The sequence below is a fragment of the Triturus cristatus genome, chromosome 9, assembly GCF_964204655.1.
Source record: "Triturus cristatus chromosome 9, aTriCri1.1, whole genome shotgun sequence".
NCBI lineage: Eukaryota > Metazoa > Chordata > Amphibia > Caudata > Salamandridae > Triturus > Triturus cristatus.
Window position 1 is genome coordinate 93,109,559 of NC_140592.1, and position 24,816 is coordinate 93,134,374.

The window sequence follows — 24,816 nt, forward strand, 5'->3', positions numbered from 1 at the left end:
AGGGGGAGAACAGACCCTTTACATCTGGTTAGCAGGGGCAAAGTGCAGAGAGTTCTAAAGCCAGCAAAAACTGTCAAGGCCAAAATCTGAGGTGGCAGCCCACAAAAGATGTTCGTCACAGCCACTAACTTCTCCTCCTGTCTACAGGAGCTATCAGGTTGGATGTCAAATAGCTGTTTAAAGTTGAATGGCAGCAAAACGGAAGTCCTGATTGTGGGGAAGGCTCCTCCAATATGGTCATCGAGATGGTGGCCGCAGACTCTAGGCCCCACTCCCACCCCCAGTAACCAGGTAAAGAATTTGGGGATGTGGCTGGATTCCAAGCTCTCATTTGATCACCATACAAGGACGGTGGCCGGAAAGTGCTTTGGAATAATGAAAGGCCTTCAGAAGATCCAAGATGTGCTCCCCGTAGCCGTCAGGAAAACTCTAGTCCATGCATTGGTGACTTCCCGCCTGGACTATGGGAACGCTCTATACCTAGGAGCCAGTGGTAACAGTGTTCAGAGATTACAATGCATTCAGAACGCGGCGGCGCGCCTTGCTCTGATGCTCCCCAGGAGAACCTCATCCAAGAATGCCCTGGCTGCCCTGCACTGGCTCCCGGTGAGGGATAGAATCCTCTTTAAGGCCTTGTGTACCAGTCATCGCATCCTGCAGGGAAAGGGACCTAGCTACTTACATAGTCTAATGTCACCTTATACTCCCACTAGGACCCTGTGGTCCCTCGGGACCGGGCATGTTAAAATCCCAGTAATCAAAAGAGCAAGAATGGGTGGTAGATCGTTTCACTACCTAGCCGCTAAACACTGGAACACCCTCCCCTATGCTGTCCGGATGGATCCAGTAGATAACTCCTTCTGGAAAAATCTAAAAACAATGCTTTTCAAGATATAGACTCACCCATACTTAGTTTTACTGCTAAAAAGTGGGCCAAGTACGCTGCAGTGTGGGGACACACTAGTTAGTGTAACCAGGCGCTTTACAAGCTGATTTATTATTATTATTATTATTATTATTATTTCTAACACACCTCCGTTCCCATTTCTGACAAAATACAAAGTGTTCAGGAACGGTATGGGTAAAGTTATTGCACATATTCTTACAGAAGCCTGCCTCATATTGCATTTATTTATGTGTGTGCATGGCTTTCCTATACACCATGGCTCATTAGAATATCTTACTTAGAACCAATGAGTAGTAGTCACTTTCAGTACAGATCGAAGAACCAAGCACAATTATGGCGTACATCAATGGCAGAATACAAAGTTTGAGATCAGCAATGGAGGCGATACATTTCAGCCAATTCAGAAAGGGGGTGTTTTTTTCTGAAGGATAACAGAGTCTGTGGACTTCAACGCTCTGGGGCTTAGTGGTCCAGAAGGTGGTTGCCACACCAGTGAATGTCTGGTTAGGCCATGACAGCTGTGAAGATTATACACACTTTGATTTAATTAGACTCCTGAATGTTTGTTGATGCTAGAGCATCCTAACTGGACCCAATAAGGCATTGCATTTCAGTGTCTAGCAGCAAGGCTCACCCATATCAGATTTAATCATTCTATAATATTCTTTCCATTGGTCAACACAAGATAATATATTAGGGAGGGTGGTTAAAATGTAGAAAGTTTGTTATTGGACCTAATTGTTCTTCAGTGGAGTGGAATAGGCCTCTTGTAGCTTCTGAATCAGGAACCCCATGGATCTTCTCAGTGGAGAGACACACTGATAGAGCCATTCTGAATGTTCATTCATGTCAATGAAATGTGTCCAGGGCACACACCGCCTTTTGGTTACCTGCCTTTGGTCTGACTTTGCTAGCAATACATTATTGAACCTGGAACACGTCCTTCAGAGCATCGTGAATCAACAAAACGTGACTTTCAAGGAGTAGATTTAAATTAAAGGACTGATTCACAAAATCATTTATGTGTGATGACAGTAGTACCAAAGGGGTACTCCTTTACATACGCTGGAACGCTGTAGTGATTAGGCCAAAAACAACATCTAACACAATATTATTAGAAGTGCATTGAGAGTACTGTGCTTCCTTTTTCTGCTAATTGCATATTTCTGCTAATTGTATAAGAAGACCAGATGCCATGCTTCAATCTCAGCTGTTGGTTGTTGGTTTCTTGATGTCTCCTCCACCGGTTCCTTCCGAGTCCCACAGTGATTCCTGGCATCTATGACATTCATTGTTCCCAATCCTTCTAAACTATCCGGTGAGTCTTCACAAGACCTTTGATCACATTTGGCCAATATGCTAATCCCTGTGTGCTATCTGTTCTCAAAGCGCTTTTCCCAGACTGAGCTTGGGGCCAAATTTCCCCATCATCCGATATGTTGTTTTCAAGGGCCCTCCTTTTGTGTTCTCCAGCATGCGTGTTCTGATTTCTCTCACAACCTCTCCCCTAAGCCCTGCCTTCCCTCTTCTGGATCGCCTTCTTGAGGCAGTCCTGACATCTTGGCTCTTGAAATGTCCATGTGGAGACACTGGTGGATTAGCATCTGAATCCAGCACCTGGTACTCCTTGTGGGATGGGAATATTCCTGGCAGTTTGCCTGGCCCGCCTTCCTGGCATGGATTCAGATGTTGATCTACTTCAGGCCATGGCTTAAGAAATTACCAAGATACACAAGGAAATGGAGGCTGCATGCCAGGAGTGTACCTTTGTATTAAACATGCTTAAAAGAAATTCTACCAGACGTCCAAGGGGCCACAGAAAGAAATGTGATCGGGGTTGGCAATTCTTCTGGACAGACTACTGACCATGATTCCTCCATCTCAACACCCTCAGTGGTTGAGGCTCCTTTAGATCTGCCCAAAATTAGATCTAATTGGGGAAATAATGAACCCCAATTATTTCAATCTTTTTAATGCATGTTGCATTTTTTAAATCGAGGTCATACTTTTCCCAATGGCCAGTAAAAGTCACAATTATTCTCAAAGTGAGTAGCCAGAGCAATAAGACACCCCCCACTTTGAGCTATATATGGCTGTCACTGGGTCTGTGGGTGGATTATGCGATCCCGATCCTTTCAAGGAAAGTCTGCACAAATTGTTCCTGTTGCCCTAAGAAAATGTCCTTCCTTTTCGTTTCTCCGTTCTAGTTTTCTTTCTTTCTTTACGTTTTTCTTTTGTTCCATCCAGCCTTCTTTGCCTCCTGCTTTCTGTGTCCTTCCATATTCCTTTCTTTACTTGGATTCTTTCATACCTTCATTTGTACTGCCTCTTTTACATGTTCCTTCTCAGTGTTACTAGGTTTAGTTTGTGTGTCACTCTAAGCCCCCACCAGACAACTATGTCATCGTTCTTTGTCTTGCAGTGTGGTTTATTGGCGTCTGCTTCAGACTTTCGCCCTGGACTTTGCAGTTCAAAGTGAAGAAGTGCCACAAAAAACAATGAAATCTGTCCAGTGACACCCCCGCTCAAGCTGGTATAGCGGGTGATTCACTACGCCCTTGATTATTCTACCTCCATGGTGATCAATGACGATAGCCAGTTTTTAAGACAATATTCAGAGTTTTTAAAACAATCCACCAGTCTATTTGAAATGAACAGACTACTCACTCAGCCCATGTGAGGTTGCTGACTTCAAAACAAGGCACAAGATACATTGTACAATGTGTGAGCAGATGTTTCCAATTGGTAGCTTAGACTGGGTGGAGGGATGTAGCAGCTGCAGCAGCTTCTGCAAATGGCTGAGTTGAAAGAGGCATTGTCCTTGAGTCGTCAATCGACCCACCCTGGCAGAGTCACAGACACCGGCTAAACCCACCCTTCAGATAGAGACACAACAACCAAAGGCAAGGAAGGGTTTGACCTCATCCGGTTAAGGTGATGGAAGACATCCCCAACTCTGGCAGCAAACTAGGAGAGCCCTGCAAACTGGGAACTTGAGGAGACCCTTGTAAAAAGAGGAGAAAACTTGATGTCGTAAAGAGGGACTCTGTCTCTATTGTGGAAAAAGGGCATTTTATACAAAAATGCACAAAGTTGCAGGAAAACTAATGGGCCTGCCCCCATCTTGCAATTCCCCAATTTTTACAAGACAAGATTGCACCCCCTCAAGCTCCTTACTATTTACCCATCAAATTCACCACACCCACTGGATCCTTTGCACTTTTTCTAAAGACTGAGGTGCCTCTGGCTGTTTTCTGGATTGCACATTTGATGGTTGATATCGCCATGCAGAAAAACAGGAAACAAAATCCATGCAAGAAAATGATGGGACATTGAGGTGGGAACTATTCACTGTTTTTGTTATAACGTTTTACAAAATCATTAAAACATGGCTGTCAGAACATGCACATCTATGAACATACCTATGCATGGGCACCCATTTTGGAATGGATTTGTAAACCATTTCAGAAATGGACGCCACTTGCACTGTAAGCGCAGGATGTGGCACACTGCAAGCAGTGGTAAGGACCCAGTAGAAGTGTCTGGGTGCTGCAACCCCATCGCAAAGTGATAAAAGTAGGGATTTATTTATTTTTTAGATAAAATCAACAGCCCACACCTCCTGCCTTCTGAAGAAAACTGTTTTTACCAACAGTGTTGAGAGTCTATTGCTCAAGTGGGTAGACCGGTGGCCCTTGCTGTATGCAGAGATGTGTGGGAGCAAAACATGAATGACACTCAAGTAGACCAATGAATGATCAGAGATCATTGAGAGCCCCTCTAAGTATATCATTTATATCAAATTTTAACACTAACAGAATATTTTGCTAAGTAAAATTATTATTAGATGTGTGCATTTTTATCAAAAGCCAATGGTCTTGGCTAAGGCTTGACCTTAAAAGAAAACTGGGTGCTTTGTAAAGACTGCTGGAGTGGGCAGTGAGAAAGACAGTGTACAGGCAGACCCGGATACAAGTAGTTTGCCCCTCGCTTAAAGGCTTTATCATCATCCTGCTTGACTGTACTCAGTACATGTAGGAGACTTCAGTGCCCCACGAGTGGCAACAGACAGTGCAGCGTTTCACACATTGGTTAGTGCTCCAGCCAATCGGAGGAGTGCAGGTTTAAAATTACTGTGTTTAAATAAAAGACACCAGACTGAAGTACTTGACAATTATTAGCTCAATTTATTAAAATTAAGAAATATTCACAGGCATGATGATGAACTACAACTCAAAGAAAATAAGCACCTAGGAGTACATGTATTGATATTGATGTATTGATATTGTTGCTATGACACTACAGGTAAAAAAGGTAATGCAGACACAAAGTATTCACCTCCCCAAACTAAACAGTGATTTCCATGGAAAAATAGGTTGATGTAAAGTTGACCATGAGAGGCATGCCATTCCCAGTGAGTACCAGAAAGTGTGAGGCTTGAGAGCTGGACTTTAGACATTGCTGTGCCTTTGGTTGTTGTGTTTCACCTATAAACTCATAAGCTCATGACAAACACTTAGCACAATAGCTAAAATGTGTGTGCTCTTACCTTTAAACATGGTAAAATTGTCTTACACCCAATTGACATATTTAATTTACTTATCAGTCCCTATTAAAGTGGTACTACATGTACCCAGGACCTGTAAATTAAATCTTACTCGTGGGCCTGCAGTACTGATTGTAGACTTGAACCATGTCTCAGGACTGCCATTGCAGCCTATTTGTGCAGTTTGAAAATTCCATTTCGACCGGACGAAGTAAACCTTTTGCTAAGCCCAAACCTTCCTTTTTAATACATAGAAGTCAGCCCTACGGTAGGCCCTGAATTGCTCAGAGGGCAAGGTGCAGTGAATTTTAAAAATGTTGATATGAACTTTTAAGTTTTCCATATCCTGGTAGTGAAAAACACTTAAATTAGTTTTTCACTACAACAAGGCCTACCTCTCCCATTGGATCACATTGGGGTTATCTTTTTACATTTAGTTAGCTGTCATTTTCAAATGGGAACAGGTAATCCCTTCATGTTTGGTGTCTTTAGAATTGTAACGAGAAATCCTAATTCATCGTGAAGTCAGATTTTAAATAAAAAAGTTGCAATTCTTCTGCCTTAGCCATTTAGTGCCTGTAGTCCGTCTCTAGGTCACATGACTGGGTGTAGCTCACAGTTGGACTTTGTGTATTCCTTCTAGACAGCCACACACAATAGAGAGCCTAGGTATGCCTGGATGGGCTATCACTGGCAGGATGGGAGGGAGGAGCTGGGTCCATCCTTACATACAATTAAGTAGGCTATGTACTGCCTCAACACAAAGGGCTGCTTACCCCCATATAGTTAGTCTGGATACAGGACAAGAAAAGCAAGATACCTGGGGACTTCAAAGGGGATTTTTTGAAGTTTTCCTCACCTTCCAGAGGAAATGTACCAGGTATAAATATTCAACCTCAGACCCCAACTCTTCAGGTCACTACTGGATCTGTGGATACTTTGCCAGGAAAAAGGACTGCTGTACTTCTGAAAGGACTGCCACTCTGCTGGACTGCTGCTCTGGAGGAACTGCTGCCCTTTTGGGCTGACCTGCTGCCCATTTTCCTGGGTTAGAAGAGAACTGGACCTGCAACGTCAACAGTGAACCAAAGGACCCAGCCTGTCTACAAGCTAGTCTTCTGGCCCCCTGGTCTGAGCCTCAGGGGCATAAAAGGCTCCCCATCATCCTGCATCAGCATCTGGACCCAGCTGAAGTAAGTTATTGACCCCCAGGTGGTGTCCTTCATGTCCTGGAACCTAGGTGAGGCTCGGGGAGCTGTATTCAAGCTTTTCGGCTCTTTGTGACTGCCTATCCGTGACACCATGCATGATTTTTACTCTACTCCAGTAGCCTCCAGTGACACTCTCCCTGCTCCTCACGGCCCCCTCCAATGCTAACGGGATTCTTGACACAGATTCCAGAAGGAAAACTTCTGTGGTCCTAACCTTCTGACTGTGGCTGACCTGCGCTCCATCGTGGTTGGCCTGAAAGTGTGCCTTTCACCTGGTCCAGAGTGACCAGATATCCCTTGTTGGCGCTATATGCTTCCTGGCGCTATTTTACAAAAATCTTTAAAAATACATAATTCTGATTCTACTGATTGAATTTTTGTCATTTTGGTCTTGTTTTCTTAATTACATTTTGTCCTATTGTTCTAAGTTGGAGCAGGATTTTATTGTTGGTGTGTGTTTACTCTATTACTGTTTGAACTCTTGTATAAATGCTTGACAGGTTGCCTCTAAATTAAGCTTTACTGCTTTGTGCCAAGCTACCAGAGTGTTGAACACAGGTTCATTTGGGGTTTGCTTGTGCCTTACCTTGACAGAGATTGTGGGTGCTGTTTGACCAGGGCTCACACCCGAGTCAACCAACAATTTAGTTTCCTACAATTGTACACACACTTAGGCACAGGGAAATTAAGTGATTCACTCAGAATCACACAATGTTGAGCTATCACTGAGGATGATTCAAACTTAGGTATCGAGGTTCCAATGGTAGCAGCTTGAGCAGCAAGGCCACATCTTCTCTCATATATTATTTAGGCATTGTGAGGTTGTGCACATTAAAACAAGAACACAATACTGAAAATAAGAATCTATTGTAAGGTTTAGTGCAAAATGCCCTCACAACTTGTCAATAAGCAATTATCTCAGAGCACTCCTCTGAGCTACTCAAAATTGTTGCAAAAATGAGATGAGACCTGTACTGAAACAGAATATATACAACATCAGAATGGGGGATGTTATGTGCCTCAATTTAGACCCTTGAGTCTTGAAATTGAAATAATTCAGACTCCTGGTCACATTGTTGCCTTTCAAAACCTGATCTGGCATGGATCAAAAATACATCTAAAGATACCTACCATGGAAAGCACATTCTGGCACTCATTATGGTGCTGTGAAATGCTTATCTATGAGCCCAACATGTTGTATCTAGATATAAAACAAATTGAGAATTCAAATTGGGGTGTAATTGATTGTAGCTGGCTCTAAAAATACTAGGGTATTAGAAGTCCAAGTCAGCATTTGAATCAGTATACTCCTTATACACCAGCCATATCTGTCTTTTCCACCTTAGGGTCAATACAAGTTCCCATTATCAACACTGTGTCTTAAAATAGAAGCATGCCTCTGTTGAGCATAAATAAGCTGAAACACAGAGTTTGGACATGTCTGTGTATGACAGTAGTGGGACATAACCTGCAACCCAAAGCCTCAGTTCCTGCAATGTTTCTTGGGGCCCCTGCACTGAAATTTCAATCTCCTGAACCCATCGCCAGAAAATGGCAGCAATTTGAACCCAAGTCCTCCCATACTTACAAATCAACAGTTGTTGGGACCACCTTTCCATTAATGCTGTTTTGCCACTATTTTACACTTATTAACATAGCTCTATTGGTTGAATATTGCAGTAGGGATCTACATGAGCCTTGCAAGTAGGAGACGCAGGTACTGCTAATTAATCCTATAACCATCTGAGGTCAGTGAAATTAGTCCCACTGAGTTGGACAATAATGACACTTGTTATTGAAGTGCCGAAAGACGTTCCAGTTTGCGGTGTGTAGTGCCACAGAAATGGTCAACACTGAACAATTCTATGTACAGTATACTCTGATAATATGCTGGTAGAGAGCAGTATCAGACAGGTTTCAATTATCCAGTTATTTTGTGAATAATATATGCATAGTTAGAATATGGCAGGGTGGGGACAATAAATGTAGCCAAATAACACATTTGAACCAGCCTTGGTAATACACATACATACACCTAAAATGTTATTAGAGCAGTGCATAGGTCAAGTTGAACATTATCTCCATAGTAGAGCCTAGTTATGTTAGGAAATCATTTCTTACTGCAGCATAGATTTAATTTTACAACCACTTTAAAGAGAAAAAGACCATGGCCTAGGCCCACCAGGGCTACTTAGCAAGATTTTCTATCAGCACAGATTTAACGCGTTGTGCTGTGGTCCTACTTAAATACCTTTCTTTATAACATCTGTATATTAAAATAAAGCATGGCTAAAACCATATATGCAGATCCGCCAACAGTACAATGGTATTTACCATCGTGAAGTGATAGAGAGAGGCATCTTAACTTCCTTTGAATGAACTCTCTTCCCCTCAACAATGGTAATAGAGTAATACCCTCGGAGCATCCCCATAGATACTATACACTCTGTCACCAGGTTACCATGGGTAGCACTCCCACCCCATGATGGATCTTATGTTCTCACTGTATTCACTAATTTAAAGAAACAATGATGAGAACCTAAACACTGGTACATGATTGTCCTTAAAAACCTCTAATCGTATTTCAAAATGGCAGATTCCTTGAGCAACATGAAATTTACGAATCTTTACCAGTAAGAAACATGTAACACAAAACAATGCAATATGTGTAAGTTTATAGGTTCTAACAGGGCTCTTGTTTTTACAATGACAAGGCGGTAGAGTGTTGTTTCCCGGCACTAACTAGAAGTGGCCTAGGTGTTATTGCTTGCCATGTGATTCTATGTGTGCCACAGTTTAACATAAAGACTTGATTTCATCTGTACTTTATCACCCACATTTTATATATATGATATGTGGGTCAAAGTTTGTCAAAATGAGGCACATAAAAACAGTCCATGTTGGGGTCTGTGTGGGTGCCAGAGGCAATCTGGATTCTGAGAGCCCATAATTTGGAGCTCAATGCCTTAACCCATGCGGCAGGTCTTGTTACTGATGGTTACAAGTACAGTCACCAATGAACTTACATCTATATACATACAATAAATTCATTGGGGACTGTGCACGTAACCTTCAGGAGCATGTTCTACTCTAGAGTTTAAGACACATAGCCAGGATCAAGACTACATCTAACACTGGAACCTCAGGAGATCTTAATGATGTGTTTTATCCCCATGTGCCTCGCTTTGATAAACATTGACACCTCTGAGCTCGGAAAATGTCTCTGCTAGCACAATGCATAGGGCAGACAGGTTGGGTGTTTGCAATTTCTGCAACATGTCAATTGTTGGGCACGGTGTGTTGAGTTATCAGGCAACCCCCACATCATGACAATCATCTTCTAACACTGCCTGGCTTGACTGCAGGCTCCACACAGAGGAACCGCCTTATCCAGCACATATGGTCGGCCGATCAGTAGCTCCTCACAATCGAAGCAGGAAAAGTGTTTCTTGTGCCAAGTCCGGCCTTCTGCCAGCTCATAATCTTCTGAGAAAATGATCTGTGGAACAAAAAAATGATCTTATGAGATGCACATCGTCCTTAGTAATGAAATCTTTTTATCACCATAAGCAAATCCTCTACTACTAGATAATTGCTGTATCAGGAATCTGGTAGCCATCATGAAATAGGTGCTACAGCATACTGAACACATTCTTACCGGACAGACAATTGATTATATACAATTTTGTTTAACACCACACTTAGCATTTCTTCCTAGGCTTCTATTTTCAATAGTACATGCACCCAATATCTAATGATTTTCTTTTTTGTCTAGGGAAACTGGCAGTAAGAAAGGAGCCCACCCATGGAGTTCCTTTAGGGCCTCATCTCCTACAGCACACCCATGCTCCACCATCCAGTGGTCCCTACGACATCAACACCAACTTTGGCATAAAAAACTAGGGAGTTTGATAGCCCCATCATTCGAAATCTTATTTCCACCTACAAAGTTCTATGGTGCCAGATGCTTGCTGTGACAGTTATCCCTCTGACTGCACCCCTCGGTCATACCAGGTGCATCGAATGGACTGAGGTGATGCAGGAGGAGGGGGCCGGGAACGTGACTTGGCAGGTCTTCTGCCGGGATCACCTCATGCTCAACATGATGGGTAACTGGTGGATTTCGACTGGGATCTGAAGAAGCTCCAGGGGATGGACAATGGACACTCAACCTGGAGCAATCTATACATCTGAGCGGCACCAGCCTCGACTTCAACCCAACCCTATTTTCAGGATCAACGTACCTTGCCCCCAGGCACTCATCAGAGAGAGAAGGTCAGAGACTTTGGAGGCCACGATGTAGTACTCATTGGTGGTGGGTAATTTTCTCACATAACATCACTGCTGCTCGATACCCTGTGAGACAGGGACAGCCCTCTGAGCTGCTGTCTCCTCACCGTACGACTCACTCAGCACTTTACAATGTGTGGCACTTCCCTCAGGTGCTTCAATTTTGTCCTAACAATTATATGCCTTGGTTCTTTATATATTTAAGGTGTGCTGTAACTTTTGTTCTGCAACGTTTGATGCTCATGTAAAATGATCTGTTCTGTAATGTAAAGCACTCATATCCTATGTCATTTGTGATCTATTTTACACTATAATAAACTGCAGGCAAACAAGAAGAATATAGTGAAAAGTTTAAGATACTTGGTTACTATAAAATAGTTTGGGTTATATGCAGTCAGGAATATACATGGCACTAGAACTGAGTATACAGTGATTACGCTGTATGTAATAAGTTGGTTTATGTATATCCATTCTAATTTTGGAGGAATTTCAGGTTCAGAATGTATCAGCGTTTCTGGCTGAATTACAACTTCTGTTGGAATACCCACTTCCAGTTATTTCCCTTAAGACAATTCAGCATTTAAATACTTGAGAAAGCAAAGAAGGGGTACACCGCTGCATTATGGGAATTCTGTTTCCTACAGGCAATCCCCATTTCTAAAGGCTATCCCGGAATACTGCGATGTTCCCGCACCCTGAAATCACCAGTTTCCATAGTATCAGTAATTCTGGGAGTAGGAATACCTTTGTAGTTTTCCCCAAGTCTCTTAGAAGGAGGTCCTAGTTATTTCATGTTAGATGTATTGCTTTTTGGGCACTCGGTCTGTGGAGACCCTCAACAGTTGTGGATAAATATACGCTACTTCTGCAGACTCAAACAGCAGAATGTCATCCATCTCTGTGATAGTAAAGAGTAAGGAATTCCACCAGGAGAATATTGCCACCTAAATCTAAATCAGGCTCTATTTCTTCTCTGTCAGCGGAATGTCTAGTCACAAGCAGGGTTGGCTTCTGGTTGGACGAGACCCTCCTGAGATGGAAACCTTGTTGCGGATACCAGAGCATTTCAAAAGAACAAGGCGTGGAACGCAATAAAGACATCCTTGAGAGTGATGGAAATCCTGTTGACTAAGATCACAAGAGGTATAGCTCTCTGAATATCTTGTAGTCCTTACCTTTGGGGGAGTGAAACAGTGTTTGGGAATGGAAGCAAGTAAGGTATTGCCTTCCTCATTTTGGGACAAAGCTATTGCGTTCATGACCAATGTGTTAGGTTTATAATTTTGTGATTTTCCGACCATCAAGGGGAGTTAGGTAATGCAGTAGCAAACACCATCGAAACTGGGTTTATGCTAGTGAGTGAGAAGGTGTAAGTAGGTGTGCAGTCCACAATTCAGAGAAGATCATGTTCTAGGGAATGGAGCACAGCAGATTTCTAACACTATGAATCGACTTCTAGCTGCTGACTCACACCAAGAAAGTACTGGATTAATCATTGGTCTAAAATAGCACTGTGTAAATGTGTTGTGCATAGATTAAACACATGCCAAATTACAATGTTGTCGTTTTCATGTTTGTGCAACCAAACACACTTGCACACACAGACACAGACAGGCACACGCACACACACGCATCCGCAGGCACAAAATCCCTCTTAAAATGCGGTTGTTAAGGCCGAGTGCATAAAAAACGCCAGGAGCCCAGCCAACGTCTAAATTTCAAGCATTCAACACATGGTCTGTTTACAAATCCTAATAATATGGCCTTTCTTGTGCAAATGAGTCTGTCTGAGTGGATAACCGCAGGCAATAGATTCCTATATTGAAGATGAACAGATTGGAATTAATCTCAAGCACATGGCAGTGCAAACAAAATGCAATGAATTCTGACAAGCATATTTTTATTTCTTTTCTTTTTATTTTACCTAATGGCAGCACTTAAAAATCACAGCATGAGCGGTAATTCGTACAGCACATCCTTGGCAATGAAAGCATCATCTGCACAAGTTTGGCATAGATGCCTGGCTAGAACTGCTGTCAGAGTAGACCACTGTAGGACTGTGTTATTAGGATGCGCACTAACCCCTTTTTTGGGCTTTATAATAATAATCAAGCATTTGTAAAGCACAAACAATCACCCATAAGGGTCTCTAGGCGCTGTCGGGAAGATTAAGTAAGCTATTACCCAGAGTCATATGGTGCTGGGCTAATCTGCCACCAGTGCCAGGGATCGAACCGTGATCCTCAGATTCTGGAGTCAGTCGCCCTGGCCGCTTTGATGCTCTGTCTGCCCCAACTGAACGCCGAAGTGTCTGGTCTTAAATCAGTTTTAAGAAGGTCAACTAAATATGACGCCATCAACCACCTCCCATGCATTGACTCCTAGGCAGAACTGTATAGTTTGACCCGGCGATGGGAGTAGTTTTGGATGGATCAAGGGGACCCATATCCTTCCATTTCTGCTTCATTGTAACATGTTTACATCATGCCTGCTTCCACCACAAAGTGGGTAAAATGGTGCATATAGGTGAATAACTCCCTTAAGAAGACACATTATAGAACGACGATTTACGACCCAAATGAAACACTTAAAGCACACTGCCTAAGCCAAGACATGTAAAGAAGCCCCCTAGCGCTTAGCACAGTCTATTTATGGACTGAGAAGGTTACCATAGCGATGAGGGGGATTAATGCTCACCCCTGGGTCCAGGTTCTGGGAGCAGATATATAGATATTCATGTTCAGCTGATTGTGCAAATTCAAGATCTCAATTTGCAGTGCACAAAAGTGTGAATTCTAATGGTAGTTATGAATTGCAACACACTTGTTGCACACCCTTGCGACCACACCCTTGCGACTCTCATGGGATAGGAGGGGGCAAAAGCACTGTCCATCCGCCAGGCACACAGAAATGGAAATAACAAAAAATGTTGACTGGCTCTGTGTTCAACCAGTATGGAAAGGTTACCCACAGCTCAGGGCAGATGGTCCACATGAAAAAGTGTAAGATGCCAATGTCTGCAGCTTACTTTCTGCATCTGCAGTCTGTGGACATCAGGAGAAGCCCACAGCCCCACACACTAACGCATGTTTTAACGATGGCTATCCAAGTCACAGTGTGTCATGATTTGTAGAGTTGCAGCCCTTTAATGGACAGGGCAACACTGCCAGCACACTGATCATGTAAATGAAGGGAGGATGCCACTGTCCCAGCATTTGGAACTACTTGCAATGAGCCAGAAGCCCAGTTTCCACCCATCAGTAATATTGAGCGGGTGGTTTGCGTCTCACTGCGAACAATCCCTGTGCACTGTAAAGGATTAGAGAATCCTTTCCTATGCAAAGGGGGTTGCGGCTCTATTTGCAGAAATCAATATTCTAAAAAACACCCCATGCACTCCTTTCATTGGCTTGAATCCTGCTGCACCTACATGCACGACTATGAATATATTATGTGTATGCACAATAACACAGAACCCAATCAAATGACAAAGGCTGTGATGCAACCCCTTGGAAATAAGGGGTTACATTTATTTATTGAATAAATAACTATACTTATTTAATAGATATTAGGTAGTGGCCGTCATTGCCACCACTAAAATGATGGTGCAGAGATTCTAATTGAGACTTTAAATTTAAGTGGTTAACCTCCCCCTACCTTGGTACAACAGCTAACTCCTTCTCTAGTGCAGAGGCAACCCTTCTCTGACCCGTGGGCTCCCAGACCAACCAATGTTGCCTCTAGCATTTATTTATTTATAAAGTTTTATATAGCGCAAACAAGATCCCGAAGGATATCAGAGCGTTTTACAGTAGGCAGAAAAAAAGAACAAGGGGGTAGTATAGACATCAATTGGGAAACAGCAGCAAAAAAAGGAAGATAATACAGTAAAACAGGTGTCCACGTGTGGTAAAAAAAAAACAACAGGGGAGAAGATCCATTGTAGCTGGAGGTACCAAGGTGAAAAGAACAAAGCAATATTCCAATAACACCTTGTGTGCTCCTTTCATTTCATTAATTCGTCACAAACCACCTCCACAAACACATTCACACAGACACACACAGATTCACAAAGTCACACAGACATGCCCTTACTCTAATCGCTATAATGAGGAAGTCAACCCAAAATGTCTTAGTTATATACTTTCAGTCTGTTAACATTCCCTCTGTGACCTACATATAGTGTTCCTATCACCATGTTGCCTCAGGGCCACCACAGACCTTAGATGTCAATAAATGTTTTAGTTAGGTGCATCCATGCTTACCTCATCACATGATCCACAGCGAGGCCTCATGCTCTCAGTGTAGTGTCGCCCACAATAAACATTGTTGTTTTTCCAGAAATAGATGAGGTCCACCAGAGGTTCTTTACATTTGCAGCAAGTGAAGCATGCTGGGTGCCACTGCCGCTCATACCCTGCGCGGTCGGCGTACACCACCAGGTCGTCTTTGGGCACAGGCAGCTTGCAGAGGTCGCAGTTCTGAAAACAAAAACAGAAAGTGGATTTAGAAAGGACTATCACTAGACATGAAACCAGATCCATGGCATGACGTCAGGAAGAGGTGCTCATCTCTTCATGAGCAGCTTAGAGCAGAGTAGAGCGTTCGCCCCGCCTTTCCTGAAGAACTGTGCCAATCATAACATGATTTGCTATTTCCTGGAGAGTTGTCAAAGACCCAGGCTACTCTGCATCTTTGATTCAACCAGATACATAAACTGCTTATCAACAAGGTTTCTAAACACAGGTTCCTATCGAAGGAAGAGCTCACATCAGAATATAATCCTCCTGGTGTTGCCCATAAAGCTCTGCGGGATAAGATGTGATTTATTTGCTCTCAGTGTTGCAGCGAAGAAAATAAAAATATCAAATGTACGTCATCAATAAAGACCTAGCACAATCCTCTTAGGGTTTTATCAAAATTCTCATCATGCTTCTCTGCTTGGGTCAATAGGTGTCAAAGATACGGATTGATTAACTTACAAAAATCTAAAATAGATTTACTGGGATCATTCACCAAAACAAAAAAAGTGGATCAGATGATACTCAATCTAGAACATGAGAGCTGGTTCCCAGCCCAGTTGTGTGTAAGACATGATGGCCGAAACTGAGACTGTTTCTCCTAAATAAACCTATGCTCCAACTTGTATACACACTCAGCCTCACTATGTGGTAAAGTTACCTTCAGAGAAAGAGAAGCAATCCAACCACTCGGCCACCTGGGAATGACTCAAAACTCACAGGCTGTACCTGGAACTTGGGTGGCCTCACGCACAAAGCACTTGAATTCCTCAAATAATGTTGGTCCATTATACATGCACATACGTTAATGAGCATACAATATTGATAAAGACACATTTGATACTCTACAACTTTTGGCACCAGCAGAAGTCTCAAAAGTTGTACTGCCACGGCTGAACTCACTTAAGGGGCCAGGAAACAAGTGGGCTGTGAGGTGGTGGATGGTACCACTCATACTGATACCACACGTGTCATTACAACTCTATATTACTACACTAGTACCTCTACAATGACCTACCATTACATCGCATTATTTTACCACGCATGCCATTACAACGCAAAGGTATGTGTGGTAAAGGCATACACTTGGTAAAAATGTCTAAGGTAAGTTACACTACCCTGCCCTACCCTAAATCAGTACTCCTCCATGACCCCCCAAGCCCCACCCTACCCTAAACCCTAAATCACTACCCCTGCACGACTCCCAATCCTTTCCCTACCCTAAACCCTAAATCACTTCCCCTGCACCACCCCCTAAGCCCCAATCCTCTCCATACCCTAAACCCTTAAACACTACCCCTGCACAACACTCCCCTGACCCCAGTCCTCTCCCTACTCAAAAAAACTTCCCTTCACGTCCCCCCGACCATACCCTAAACCCTAAAGCATTACCCCTGCACAACCCTCCCCCTACCCCCAGTTTTCTCCCTACCCTAAACCCTAAAACACCACCCTTGCAAGACCCTCCCCCAACCCCAGTCTTCTCCCTACCCTAAAACTCTACCCCCAGTCCTCTCCCTACCCCAAAACACTACTCTGCATGACCCCGACCCTACTCTAACCCCTAAAACACTACTCCTGCACAACCCTCCCCCGACCCCAGTCCTCTCCCCACCCTAAACCCTTAAACACTACCCCTGCACGACCCTCCCCTCCCCCAGTCCTCTCCCTACCCGAAAACACTACCCTGCACGACCCAACCCTTTTTTACACTAAATATCAACCCCCACGGTCTGAGGGTCAGTGCATATTTTTTTACAACGTATTTGATTTTACCATACATAGCTTTACAACGAAATTCATTGTAAAGGCATGCGTGGTAAAAGCACATGCGCTGTAAAAAAAATGCATAGTAAAGACTACATGTTGTTACAACACATGTGTGGTAACGCTTGCTTTGTAATGGCATGCGGGGTAGCAGCCGCGATGTAATGGCTAGTTTCCTGTGAGGTGTCCAGTATTACCATGCCATAAATTACCATTGTTACAATAACCATGAATGCTACATGCTAGTAATCATTTGCACAGGACAAAATATGTTCCAGGGAAATGTATAACTAGGTGTGGGCGGAATTTGCGAAATTCACTTTCGCAAATTATCGTGAAAATGTTAAAAATCTCCGCAAACACGCGGAAATATCGCGAAGATGCGGAAGTTTTTTTCCCACCCGTTCGCGGTATTTTCTGCATGGTCGCGGCTCGCCAACTTACCCATGTGGTTGCTCGCGGGCGCGGCCATCTTGTTTTCAGTTGTCTCGCGGTGCATGATCGCGAGAAGAAAGACGTGATCGAGCGACGCATGACGTCACTGCGGGCGCGAACTGTCGCGAGACAGCGCAAATGGCTACCAACAATCCAACATCTCATGGAGAACGCGACCGGATCGGGAAAACTTGTCGGCGAACGCGGGGATTCAGGAAAGGCGATAGCGCGCACGCGAGAATGTGTTATTTTACAGCGCGAGCAAGAAACAAATTATCGCTAAACTGCGGAATGCGGAAATTTTGACATTTTCGCGCTTTCTGCGGAACGCGAAAATGTAAAATTAGCGCAATTTCTGCGACCGGAATGAAATTCCCTCCCAAAATATTTTTAAGTTCTCCCATTGATTTACAAATGTTTTTGGTAAATCTCAGATTTTTTGAAAGTTCAATTTGCTGTCAGTATTTGTGAGATCAGTTTGGTAATTTGCGAACCGACCTATTTACTAATAGGTCAGTTCGGAAATTACCGATTCCTAATGGGTCACATTTTGGTCTGCCTCCTGAATATTATTGAGGTACGTCGCAAATTCCAACAAACTAGGAATCACAGCCATGGCGGTCTGCAGGAGTTAGCAGACCACCATGTTAGTGATTGCTTGAAAATAAAAAAAAAATAAAAAAATAAAAAAAATAAAAAAAAAAAAAAAAAAATGCAATCCATTTTCCTAAAGGAAATGCATTTTCAAAAAAAAAACTGTAAGTAAATTTTTTTTAAGGAAGGCAGTGGTTTTAAAATATGTTTTTGTCACCATTCACAAATGAAAAGGGTGTTTAGGAAATTGGGTTATTGCTGGGGGGGTGGATACCCACCTCAGGCAACAAACGCAATACTTGTCAGGGTGAACCACAAAAGTCACTAAATTAATGAGTGCCTAAGCCTCTAGTAACTTGACACAAAAGCAGTCAGGCTTAATTTAGAGGTGATGTGTGAAGTACTTTTGCAGTGCACAAACAGTAATAAAGTTAAAAGACAGCATAAGAACAATGCCAAACTAATTTAAAACAATAGAGTAAAATGACACCAAAACTAATGAAATGAACCGGAGCTATACATTTTAAATGGGTTTTAGCGTAAAATAGCATCTTAAAGAACTGCCGGTATGTGCTAGGGCGAGACTGGGTCAACGTCAATAGTCTGAAGTAAAGTTCCTGAGAAGATAGAGCTCAACAGGACAAGGAAGAAGGCTGCGTCTGAGGTGGAGGCTTCATCGTCGGGGAGCCACCGGAGGAGGTTGCAGTGATGATTTTAACCTTTGAACTTCAGCAGGGCACAGCTGCAGGCCGGAGCTGAGAGGGCTCCATGATTCCGGATACCGTCACCATGATGCCAATCTGAACAGGATTTGCTGGTGAGGCGAAGAACGTAGGGGAGCTACCACAAAATCAGGCTAACCGGCAATTCACTGTGGGCATATCAGCTGGCAAGTAGGTCCATGTCTTCTTTCGATTCATCAGGAAGTTTTGGGGGAAAAAGTTTCCCTGTTTTTAAGTAACAGCTTTTGAAGAAGTACCACCAACACCACTAACTAGGGTCTAGGGCGACACATCTTAGTGGTTAGGACTCACTTCAGCAGAGGCCAACAGCAGGGTTCAAGGTCTCAGGTGCTTGTTATGTTTCTGTAGGTCACACAGGAGGCCAGTTGACTACCCCTGTGAGTCACTTTTGGTGGTCTAGGTTTCAAAGAGCTGGTTCAGATCTCCTGCAAGCTGCAAGGCAGTCTTTCCAGCTGCAAGGCAGTCCTTCAAGCAGGACAGTTTGTCTGAATATTTCACTAGTCCAGGAGTGTACTAAAGAGTTTTCTGAGGGGCCATGATTTATAGCTTGTGCCAGCCTTTCTGTGTGGGGGACACCCTGTCCTACCACCACATCTGAAAAGCCGAAAGAAAGGTGAGGTGGAAAGAGAACATTAGTGAAGTAGAGAGACGGCTGAGGTAAACAGAAAATTGATACAGCAGCAGGGAGAGGGTGGGGGTAGAGGATGACATGGAGTCATAGGTAAGAAAGAAAGAAGTATAAAGAAAAGGATGTAGGGAGAAGAGAGTTGAAGAGGGCAATCTGAAAGAAAGAAAGGTACAGAAAGTAATGAAAGAAAGAGAGAGAGGTTTATATGATATCGAAAAAGTGGTGGTAGACTAAGAGAAGTAATGAGAAAGGTAGTGAGAGGCGAGGTAAGGGGAAAAGAGTTATAAAGACAGGAGGCGTTGAAGAGGCAAGGAATTGAATACATGGTGAAGTAAATCAGAAGGTTTGGCAGCAAGGAACAGAAAGAGGAGGGGAAAAGAGGAGGTGTAGGGAGAGAGATGTTAGTATAGAAAGAATTATGGTAGAGAAAGGTGAGGTAGAGAGTGGTGAGATAGAGAGGGGTAGAGAGCGTCGAGAGAGGACAGAGCGGTCGAGAGTGGTGTGGTATAGAGAAAGAGATCGAGAAGTGAGGTAAAAAGAAAGGTGAAGATGAGTGAAAGGTGAAGTAGATAAAGGAGAGATACAGTGAAGGGAGATGGAAACATAACAGTGAGATGCAGGGAGAGGGATGGGGGTAGACAGTGTTGGTGTAGCGAGACATAGAGGGGTACAGGAAGTGGGTATTCGTTTGGGTAGGTACAGTGAGTGGTAGAGAGAGTGCTCCAGTGGTTCCTTGGAAGGTGAGGCCCTGGAAAACTGCCCATTACTCGCATGGGGTTCAAAACATGGGGTATTCCATTCTGAGATTCCCTTATGGAAGTAGTTTCCCAGGCAGCAGTTTTGGGATGAAAGGGCTGCCAACGCACTTTACACAGGTGCTTTGGAAGTGTCAAGAAAGTGCAGCCCTATGTATGTAGGTCACACATGCATATCTCACACATGCACACATTTACTCTAACACATTCACACGGATGTATGACGTTACAACGCACACTTTTACAACGCATGCACTTACAACGCATTTTTTACAACGCATAATCCATTACAACGCATGACATTACAACGCATGACACTACAACGCATTTTTAAAAACTACCTTTACAACGCATTTCCATTACAACGCATACTACCTTTACAACGCATACCATTACAACGCATAATATTAAATTGCATTTAAGGTAAGTATTAGATAGTATAGGGGTAAAAGTTACTTTTCTAACTCCAGGGGGTGCAACAGTAGGGTAAGTGTTGGATAGTATAGGGGTAAAAATTACTATTCTAACTCCAGGGGGTGCAACAGTAGGGTAAGTGTTGGATAGTATAGGGGTAAAAATTACTATTCTAACTCCAGGGGGTGCAACAGTGGGGTAAGTGTTGGATAGTATAGGGGTAAAAATTACTATTCTAACTCCAGGGGGTGCATCAGTAGGGTAAGTGTTAGATAGTATAGGGGTAAAAATTACTATTCTAACTCCAGGGGGTGCAACAGTAGGGTAAGTGTTGGATAGTATAGGGGGAAAAATTACTATTCTAACTCCAGGGGGTGCAACAGTAGGGTAAGTGTTGGATAGTATAGGGGTAAAAATTACTATTCTAACTCCAGGGGGTGCAACAGTAGGGTAAGTGTTGGATAGTATAGGGGTAAAAATTACTATTCTAACTCCAGGGGGTGCAACAGTAGGGTAAGTGTTGGATAGAATAGGGGTAAAAATTACTATTCTAACTCCAGGGGGTGCAACAGTAGGGTAAGTGTTGGATAGTATAGGGGTAAAAATTACTATTCTAACTCCAGGGGGTGCAACAGTAGGGTAAGTGTTGGATAGTGTAGGGGTAAAAATTACTATTCTAACTCCAGGGGGTGCAACAGTAGGGTAAGTGTTGGATAGAATAGGGGTAAAAATTACTATTCTAACTCCAGGGGGTGCAACAGTAGGGTAAGTGTTGGATAGTATAGGGGTAAAAATTACTATTCTAACTCCAGGGGGTGCAACAGTAGGGTAAGTGTTGGATAGTGTAGTGTAATATTATGCGTTGTAATGGTATGCGTTGTAATGGTAGTATGCGTTGTAATGGAATGCGTTGTAAAGGTAGTTTTTAAAAATGCGTTGTAGTGTCATGCGTTGTAATGTCATGCGTTGTAATGGATTATGCGTTGTAAAAAATGCGTTGTAAAGGTAGTGCGTTGTAAAAGTTGCGTTGTAAAGGTTGTTCCCCCATTCACACTCGCCATGTATGAACAGATATGTATGACTCTCGGCCAGACAGTGCGTTGCGATTAACAATTAGATAGGTCGAGATAAAAAAACAAGCACTGTGTAGGCTCGACCTAAAAATGGTATACAAGAAAAATAAATAGGTAATGTTTGAGAAGAACAACTAAGTGCCGTTCTACGCAAATAGTGAATGAAATAATGTGTGGTTTCATAGGATCACAGGTTGTCTATGTGTGGCGCTCAACATTAAACCTAATGTTTTGTATTCCCAAAGCTAGGAAGTACATTTCATCCTCTGGATCTTGCTGCTCAAGTGGCAGGGTTCACAAAAACCTGTTTTATACTGTAAAAAACATGATGTTATAAACCACTTTTTTTTTATTAGTATGGGAGGGCTAGAATGGAAGTTTCAGATTATTGCACCTAGAAAATTCCTTCTCCATCTAAAGATCAGGCACAGAGCACAATTCTGATTGGTATCACAATGCATTGTTCTGCTGAGTTTTCACAGCTGGTCACAAAGCGGAATACAGGATGCACTGTTCTACATGGCTGTGACAAAAGAAAATAGACATGCCATGTTCGCAGGCGAATTAAGGAAATACTAGGCAAACTAATACAAACATCAAACATATATCTCCCCAGCTCATCCCACCAAAACCCAGAGGCTGAAAATAATCCTCAATAGTGTCACATTATCAGCTGTAATAATTCTCCATGGTTCGGTGAGCATTTACCTTTCCCAGCTGCTACGCAAACGGATTGCAACCCACATTGATTTGATATCTTACATAGAAGGGCAATAGGCTGTTTGAAAAGGTGTTAGTGCCTGCACTTCATAGTGCTCTGGCACCCACTCATGAAGTGTATATACTAAATGTGTAGCAACAAGGCAGGCAAGGTCAGAACGAGACCAGCCTATTCGAATTGTAAAGACAAATTACTTTACAACATGAAACCCTACTCGAGCAGAAACCACAGTCTCTGTCAGGGTGAAACAGATGCAAACCCCAAATTAACCTGTATTCCACCCTCTGATAGCTTGGCACAAGAGCAGTCAGGCTTAGTTTAGAGGCAATGTGTAAAGTATTTATGCAGCACACAAACAGTAGCAAAGAGAATCACACCACAAGAAAAAGCCCACACCAATTTAGAAAATAGAGTAAAATAAAATAAAGTATTTAAAACCAAAATAACAAATATCTAACCAGTAGAACTAGAGATATGCCATTTCAAAGATTTCAGGTAAGTAAAGTGCCTAAAAGCACAAAATGCCACTCGTGGTTTTCTGTTTGTGTGAGACCATGTGTAAAAGTCACAAGTTCAGGTTGACCACGATGGAGCATGGGCCAGATACAGGGACCAGGTTAGTCCTGCTGAAAGAGAGACCTTTAAAGTTCAGCGTGAAGAGTTCCATTCACACGGTGGAAGGCGCTGCGAAAAGCAGGTAGAGCGTCACCGATGGTAATCAAGGTAGCGCAAAGAGCAGACTGGGCATCACAGAGAGTCATCGATGAAGCACGAAGAACCTGTTGGGCATGATGGTTGTTTGTTGCTGGAGGTTTGCATTGTCGGTCACCGCTAGCTGTCGATGCTCTCGCACAAAATGCTGATCTTGCGCTGTCAGGTGTTGTTGACAGTTGCTGAGGAGTGAAGAGGCGGGATCACCAGAACTTTATATTGGTGGGTACTGCGGGGATAGGTTTGCATTTGCAAAGAGCCCAAAGCTTCAGGATTTCATGGAGAAGGTCTGATCTATTTTTATGTCAAGATTCTTCGTGGATCGCTTAGGCGACGTGCTGATCCTAGTTGAGAGGGCGACCATTCACTTGACCACAAGAGGTAGTTTTGGCAAACAGCAGTAACTCAGTCTTACATGTATTCAAGTGCAAACAATTGTCAGTAATCCGACACTAAATGGCTAGCATTCCCTTTGCAAAATGGTCTTTGGTTACAGCAAGATCAGAGCCAAAAGTGAAAATCAGCTGGGTATCATCAGCATAAGATATAATTCCAAAGCCAAAAGGTTCTATAATCTTGGCATATAGATATTAAACAAAGTGAGCCTCAAGTCTTGTGGCATCCCCTTGTCCAGACAAATTTTGCTAGAGGTGAAGGAGCCAAGGGTGATTGTTTGGAATCTGTCATCCAAGAAGTTGTAAAGCCATTTGAGAACAGTTTCCTGAATACCTATCTCGCAAAGTCTCTCTCTCAGCCTAGCATGGGAAAGTGTATCAAGCACTGTGGAAAGATCCAGCACCACGAGCATAGTAGGGGTACCAGCATCCAGAGAAGATTTCAACAAATCTGGGACTGTGACTGCTAGTAGGGCCGTTTCCGTACTGTGTTCAGGTCTAAAACCGGACTGTGAAAGGTACAGAAGTTGATTCTTTTCAAGGTAGGCAGTTAGTTGTTTGTTAATTAAGCCTTCCAGCATTTTGCCTAAAAGAGGCAACAGAGATATTGGACTGTAATTGTATAGAATGCTGGGATCCAGGTTAACTTTCTTTAGGATTGGTAGGACATGGGCGGCTTTCCACTCCGAGGGGATGGTACCCATTTCCACAGATAAAATAAATAGGGCGTGAATGGCCAGCACAAGATGTTTGGATAGTGAAACCATAACTTTGGGTGGGCAGATATCAAGGGGGGAGCCTGATTTTGCCAAGTCTAGAATCCTCTGGTCCTCCTCCAGAGAAAAAGGTTCAAACCTGATTAGAGAGGGCGTCCGAGCTCCTTCCAAATTTATTATGTTACTGGTGACACCAGGATCGCTCAGAGGCTGTTGAAGTTTAACTAAATCTGTGAGATTTTCTCTTGAATAACCATAGCAAGGGAGTCACACATTTCCTGTGATACTAAGGGGGGGCTGGGCGCATGCCTGATAGCTCGTAAACTCCTGTACAATCTTTAAAAGTGCTTTAGGAGCATTGCCTGTTTGTTCGATTTGGTTGGTAATAAA

The 24,816-nt window shown here is 43.0% G+C and overlaps 1 protein-coding gene across 1 annotated transcript in view; it reads right to left on the bottom strand.

Annotated features, from left to right (window-relative positions):
• Nucleotides 1–5,071: 5,071 nt before the first annotated feature.
• The window catches only part of LMCD1 (LIM and cysteine rich domains 1), a 327,439-nt gene continuing 307,694 nt past the window's right edge, over nt 5,072–24,816 (bottom strand). The window contains exons 5-6 of the mRNA XM_085624501.1: nt 15,220–15,435; nt 5,072–10,163 (exon numbers count right to left, since the gene is read on the bottom strand). Of these exons, the coding sequence (XP_085480627.1) occupies nt 10,005–10,163; nt 15,220–15,435 (375 nt within the window). The 3' untranslated portion in view covers nt 5,072–10,004. The remainder of the gene's footprint in view (nt 10,164–15,219; nt 15,436–24,816) is intronic.